The following is a 7,411-nucleotide window of genomic DNA, read 5'->3' on the forward strand; positions in this document are numbered from 1 at the left end:
GCAACTCAAAATAAGTTATCTAAATCGTTTTATTTTTTAGCCATGTAGCCAAAACAAAAAAGATTATATTGGAAAAAAGAAATAACCCAATCTGAATTCATGAGAGATTTATTGATGAGAATGATCTATCAATATTGACAACTATGAATAAACTAGCAATATGAAATAGTTTATAACTAGTTTTTTTAATAACTTATATTAATATATTCTATTATGAACTGTGATATCTATCATATAACTTATCATATTTGTTGCTTTACAATTAAAGAATGTTCATATGTAATATGGTTGCAAGCGCAAATATTTTTTTTAAAGAAACATCACAAATCCTAATTTTTTAAACACTTAATCATTTATTTACATGATACTCATATAACTAGAATGCTCAAGGAATCTTACCTGTAAATTAACATATCCCAATTTCACCATGATAAAAGAACACACAGTTGACCACCCTCATCTGTACTTCATAGTCAACTCATCGACATCTGGCTGCTGTCTGGCTTAATAAGCTGACCTAATCAATCAGTTTCAAGAAAAAAAAAAGAAAAAAAAAAGGAAAAAGACCAAAAAAAAAAAGGGAAAAAAGACAGGTAAGGTATAGGCAAACACTAATGCCTTGTAAACAATTTTTTTAACAGACTAATAATAATAATAATAATATTCGTTAATAGAAGACACTTGAGTTAAAAGTATTATCATCACTACCTAATGATTGAGGTAGTAATAGGACAAGGACATACATTCATTCATCTCATTAAGAAGTTGATTAAGTCGCTAAAAACATTCCACTTCAGACTCTCCAGAGATGATTCACATTCATTCATTCAGACATTTTCAAAACCTGCAAAACAAAACAAACAACACATTTTATTCTTCAACTCTACACTTCCCAAATAGTTGGTCAACTCAACATTCTGACTTCCTCCTCAGCTGCCACGTCATCATTATAATTATACTCCTCCCCACTTCCACCACCAATCCCATCATCCTTTATCAAAACATCCGACTCCCTATAACGCTCCGGTGTCCCCTCACCCGCCCAATCACCCCCTCCCCCCTCATGATCCACATTGTTCAATCGGTTATCTTCTGCTGACTTTGACCTTGACCTTGACCTTGACTTTGACTTTGACCGTCTTCTGTGTTTTGATCTTTGTTCGTCCGAACGATGGCGCTTGACATCCGGAGATGCTGACCTGGACTGCCTTCTACCATGATACTTTGACTTTGACTTGGACTTTGATTTATCCCTTGACGTTGACCGTTTTCTGTGCTTTGACTTACCACTCGAACGATGTTTACCCTCTAAAGATCTTGACCTTCCCCTATCATGACGTTTTGACTTTTCCTCCCGATTGTTTGACCGATGTTTGACTTCTACAGATGCTGACCTGGAACGCCTCCTTTCATGGCGTTTTGATCTTTCCTCTTTACTGTCATCTATCTTATCATTTGACCGATGTTTGACCTCCACGGATGCTGACCTGGACCTTGACCGCCTCCTGTGTTTTGACCTTACCTCCCTGTTCTCATTAACCTTATCGTTTGACCGATGTTTGACTTCTAAAGATGCTGACCTGGACCTGGATCGCCTCCTACCACGCCCTTTTGATCTTTCCTCCTTAATATCATGTTTGACCTCCACAGATGCTGACCTGGACCTTGACCGCCTTCTATCACGCCCTTTTGACTTTTCTTCCTTACTATCATTTGACCGACGTTTGACTTCCAAAGATGCTGACCTGGACCGCTTCCTATCACGCCCTTTTGATCTTTCCTCCATTTTATTGTTTGACCGAGTTTTGACTTCCAAAGATGCTGACCTGGACCTTGACCGCCTTTTATCACGTCCTTTTGACCTTTCCTCCTTCCTATCATCCATTTTATCGTTTGACCGATGTTTGACTTCCAAAGATGCTGACCTGGACCTTGACCTTGACCGCCTCTTATCACGCCCTTTTGACCTTTCCACCTTCTCATCTGACCGATGTTTGAATTCCAAAGATGCTGACCTGGACCTTGACCGTCTCCCATCACGCCCTTTTGACTTTTCATCCTTAACATCATCAATCTTATCATTTGACCGATCTTTGACCTCCAAAGATGCTGACCTGGACCGTGTCCTATCGCGCCCTTTTGACTTTTCCTCCTTAACATCATCAATCTTATCGTTTGACTGATGTTTGACCTCTAAAGATGCTGACCTGGACTTGGACCGCCTCCTATCAACAATCTTCTCATTTGACCGAGGTTTGACCTCCAAAGATGCTGACCTGGACCTGGACTTGGACTTAGACCTAGACCTTGACTGCCTTCTGTGTTTTTCCTTACTTTGCTCATCACGTGAAGACTTCTTGGGGCTTTTGCGAGGGCGTTTTGGGGATTCTGAAGATTTTCTGCCACGCGGGCTTAAACTTCTGCTTCTATTTCTCCAAGAATGGCGGCTGTTGTTGTATTCTCGTCTCCTGTAGCGGTCATTACCACCCCTAAATGTCCGCCTGTCATATTCATAAGTTGAGTAGTGGCGGGACCTTATTGGTGACCTGGATCTGTAACCTCTTATGCGGCGATGTGGAGGTGAAAAGGAGCGGGACCTACGCCTTCTTTGGTATATCACAGGAGACTTTGACTTTGACCTTGACCTTGTGGGAACTGGAGAAGGTGACCTACAATACATATACTCTGATTCATCAGCTATGATCATAATCATGGTAAATAGTTGACTATCATTAAAAGATAATGTTGTTTTGGAGAGATTTAACACCAAATTTGAAGTAAAAAAGAGCTTTGGTGTTAAGCATATTTGGTTATTAATACCTTGGATTTTTAACTGATTCATCTTCATTTCCAATTATTCCTTCAGCTTTCAACTTCATACTAATTTCAGCAGCTCTAGCAGCAGCCAATTCAGTTGCACTCTTCATAGTTGCTGCTCGATTAGCTGCTTGTTGTGCATTCATAGTTTGTTGCATTAAAAGAGCCTGTTGAAACTGCATTTGTTGCATAGCAACAGCTTGCTGCATCACCATTGGCAAAGAAGATGAAGAAACTGCAGGCTTTGAAGGCAGTGATTTTGCCATTTCAACATTCATTGGGCGCCCTAAAACATCCATGTTATTTAATGCAAGTGCAGCTGTTGCTTCTTCAGGTTTTGAATATTCTATGTATGCAAAATGCTTAGATTCTGTGATACTACAGTCAATAACTGTGCCACAAAAACTAAAAAACTGTTTTAGTTGTTCTGCAGTGAGTAGTGGGCTGAGGTTACTAACTTGGAGTGTTTTCTTTAAAGAATCGGCTTTTGCTGCCTTATCTTCTGCTACTGCCAAAAGAACAACAAGGTTTAGAAAGAATATTGATTTAAGGACTTGTAAGTCATGTAAAAATTATTGGACATTTCATAAACTGTTGCAAAACTATTTATAGTTTGCAAAATAATGTAATTTCGCAAAAAAAAAAAGATGTGTTTTGTAGCCTTTTGTCAGTAAAAAGTAATTTTGCAACTTTTTTGGAATTTCACAACTGACCCAATGCAAAATTGGTGGTCTATGTGCAAGAAAGGAGGTCACAATGTGTCAGATGTCACAGCATATGGTGGTCATGACTCATGATTATCTCAAAAATGAATTTAAATCAAGGAAATGATAAATAGAATAAAGTAAAGAATTAGTAACTTAAATGTTAACAATGAAAACATGAGAGTAATAGCTAACAAATCAAAATGGAGAGGGGGGAGAGAAGAGATAGGGACAAAAGAGATGAAGAGGAGATCTTTGTTTTAGATTTTAATAAGCTTCTGGTAATAAAGTTTTAAAAGACAAAGATTCTACTAATTTAACGACATATAGGATTCGAGTGACGGTTTTTTTAACAGATGATATGATCAGAAATTTTATAGGGAAACCCTAGTCACAATAGAGACCAAATACGAATAAGGGAGTGAAGGGATGGAGATTGAATTCAACAAAGTAAAAGCCAAGAAAGCATGTACCAGTAGTTTCTCTAGAAGCGTGAGCTTGTGCACTTGAAGCATGTGCTTGAAGCGCTTGAGCAGCAACAATAGCCTGTGCAGCTGCCATTGCAGCTGCAGATGGTGCCATTGGTGCTTGACTAAGTGTCCCCATGGTGCTTGTAGAAGCCAAAGCAGTCATAAGCAGGTTGTGTGGAGGGTGACCCAACTTGCAATCAGTTTTAATACAACGCCCACTCAGATACTCTCTGCAAATTTCCCCAAGTGATGCTCCAATTCCAGGCAAAACAACCCCACCTGATGAACTCGGAACAATCCCAGGAATCATTCCAAGAAGTCCTGGAAATGCCCCTGAAACAGAACCTGAGTAATTTGGCATGTTTGGCATGGTCTGGTTAACCATATTTGGGAAATTCATCTGTGGAGCAAATCCCAGAAGCCCTCCTGTAGTTATACCTGCGCTAAAGAAAACTGGAAATGGACTACCCATGATAGACTTCCCATCACACTCAACATCCAGCATGTAGTTTCCTCTTTTAGGAACCACATAGGTAACTGTATAGGTCCCATCACCCATATCTTTGACAATCCCTTCTTGTTCGGACCCTCCAACACCAACTCCTGGAGACACCTTCACCTTCACCTGGGCTCCACCATGGGGAACTTTCCGACCATCTGAATCCTTTGTAACCACCACAAATGAAGAAGGTGCACAAGCAGTTCCGCCAGCAACACCAGTCCCAGCGGCCGTGCACTTGGTGGGGTCCACAGGACCTATAGGCTTGTTAGTCAAGTCTTCTTCTTCATCGCCATCACTATCTGATAAAGGAGCAGGCTCTCGATTCTTCTCAACGTCCTTGAAGGTAGCCTCGAAGGCAGCTTTAGCCGCCGCGTCTTTCTCAGCTTCGCTCTTTATTTTTGCCTCTTCTGCTTGCTTCATCCATATTGGCTTCACAACGGCCAAGTTACGATCAGCCATATATACCCCAAACCACGAATTACGATCCTGCTATCCCCAATCCTGATATAGAATCAACGAATCGATCAATAACAACCGATAACGAGCCAATAAGTTCTAAATTTGATGTTTTCAAGTTAAGTTCCTGTCTATTAATCTGAAATCAATTTCACCAATTCAAAACCCTAACCCTAACACAAAGCGAAAATGATGCATACATAAAGTGAAATCAATGATAAATTTTAAGCTACATATAAATGAAATACACACACACGAATAACGTATGGGTTGAGATAGAGGTAGAAACATACGGTGGTTGTGGTGGACGACGGCGGGGATACTCTTTAGAAATAGTGGTTAGAAGATTACTCGTACGGGGTTGAGATCTTTTGGGAAGAGGATATTGGGGCCGCGTTTGATTCGTTATATTGTAATATTTCAAACTACACCCATGTATTTTCATGTGCTTTGCTTTTCGGTTTTTAACTTTGGGATATTGACGAAAATGGTCACGTTCCTAAAATACATATTGATAGTTTGTTCTATGGGCATGTTCGGCAAAACTAGTTGGTAACAGGTAGCTTGTAGCGGGTAAAGTTTTGTTAAACGTTACGTGAAACAGCATTTGGATTTGAAGCGTTTTGTTTAAACTAAACACTAGAAGCTTGCAGTGTCAAACAAGGCTTTCAATTCAATATGGTTTTGTCAAATGTTAGAAGCTAGAAGCTCTCAAACGCTTCGTGTCGAACACACCATATATGATTTATGAATGCTAAAGTGATCAACAAGTTCGAACTAGCTGAGTTTCCAAAATACCAAAGTATTTCGAAATTGATTTCCACCGCACAATAATATTAGCAAATTAAAATAAATTATTATATTTCGAATTTCAAACCTAGTCATGAGTTTCCAGCTTGTTCACGAGATTTGAATTTGTTCATTAGTTTCAAACTTGTTCTTTGTGTTGGGACATGAACGTTTGATAATCAAATGTGCGGAAATTGGACCAACACAATCAGAGGATGAGGTTTGGTGGCAAAAATAGTAATCGACCATAAAGATGAGTACAAAAATTAAACAATAAGTATGTACATTGATCATCATTATAACCCCTATAATTACATCTTTATGCACATCATCAAATGGATATGACATCACAATATGTAGTGTATGCTCCAAGCCCTATAGGGATATGCTCCATATGCCAAAAGAATATTCCATGCCTCCAAGTCATCCTTCATGAAAAGCTTTGCACTCAACATTCCTCTCCTCAAAGCTTGGAATGGATGAGAAGCAACAATGAAAATTCTGAAAACTCTAACAGTCCCCCTTGATGTCACATCAGTCTTCAAAATAATACATGAAGAAAATTCGATATAAGCATGAAAATCCAAAAGTGTCATGTAATGTATCAAAATTGTGATTCTCAATGAGGTCTGATCAAGTTTTATCAAAGTTGAACCAATAAGGCATGTAGTCAAACACAACAAATAAAGTCCAAAGTAAGCTCATCGGGACACAAATAATATTAAACTTGAAGAAAAAAATATATATAAACTTTCCCAAGCATCACTAAAAATCATTATTTTAAAGGGAAAATAACACAGTTGCCCTAGGAAGTTTTTAGGGTTGGTCTATTTAGTCCTTAAAGTATTTTCGTTGCTTTATGAGGGCATAAACTCATTTTGTTAGGTATATTGGGTCCCTTTGGAAGAATTGAAGGGGTAAACGGATTACCCCTTACCACATAAGCATTTCTTATGACCCCAATTTCCTTGTCAGGTATGAAATAAATAATCTTCATTCGTTCTTTAAATACCAAAAAATTGGAGCTTACAATTGAATTTGTTGACTTTCATTTTGGTAATGGATCTACAAGTTCAATCATCACCATACACAGTGTAACAACTGGTCTCAGGTACACATTTAAATTCAAGCCAACTTCATATTTTACCTTTGGACTCGGCGAGTTGGTGGCCCAACTCGTCGAGTAGGATCGACTCCGGGTCGGGGGACTAAGTGACCTACTCGACGAGTCGGAAGACCGACTTGGCGAGTAGGAGCTATCTAAGTGAAACCCTAAATTGGAGGGTTTACACCCTATTTAAACACCTTATAGGGCTTCCACCCCAGCCTCCATCACCTCTAAACCCTGTCCTCGAAACTCTAATCGACCTGTGAGAGTTCTTGAGCAATTGGTGCATTTCCTTGTGATTTGAAGTTAGAAGAAGGAAGGGAAAGCTTTGTGAATTAAGAAGCAAGTCAGTGGATCGTGATTTTGGTTGCATTTCCAGTTTAGTTGAGGTAAATAGCTCCTATCTTGACCTCTTATGTGTTAGATCTACTTTAGGGATTGAATCTTGACATCTTTGGGGGCATTTCCAAGTCATTCGAATTTTAGAGTGTAATGTAAAGGAAAAGCTTCAGATCTGGAACCTTGGAGGGTCCTCATGGCATAATGGCTCCATCTTTATGGCATG

General features: G+C 39.2%; 1 protein-coding gene across 7 annotated transcripts; it reads right to left on the reverse strand.

Moving 5' to 3' along the window:
* Positions 1-285: 285 nt before the first annotated feature.
* LOC111915881 (uncharacterized) lies at positions 286-5,373 on the reverse strand. Of its 7 annotated transcripts, none has more exons than XR_008232452.1 (5): positions 5,243-5,297; positions 3,995-4,994; positions 2,821-3,325; positions 744-2,669; positions 286-512 (listed from the first exon to the last, which is right to left on the reverse strand). XR_008232452.1 is itself a non-coding variant. In XM_023911509.3 (4 exons), exons 2-4 carry the CDS (start codon positions 4,950-4,952, stop codon positions 905-907), a joined length of 3,228 nt encoding a protein of 1,075 aa, XP_023767277.1. In that variant the 5' UTR covers positions 4,953-4,994; positions 5,243-5,373; the 3' UTR covers positions 602-904. The 7 variants fall into 7 exon arrangements, 3 of the variants coding, with proteins under 3 accessions (XP_023767277.1, XP_023767279.1, XP_023767278.1); XR_008232449.1 differs by having other exon boundaries at positions 286-517; XR_008232451.1 differs by having other exon boundaries at positions 709-2,669.
* Positions 5,374-7,411: the final 2,038 nt, after the last annotated feature.

Source organism: Lactuca sativa, chromosome 1 (assembly GCF_002870075.4).
Source record: "Lactuca sativa cultivar Salinas chromosome 1, Lsat_Salinas_v11, whole genome shotgun sequence".
Taxonomy (NCBI): Eukaryota; Viridiplantae; Streptophyta; class Magnoliopsida; order Asterales; family Asteraceae; genus Lactuca; species Lactuca sativa.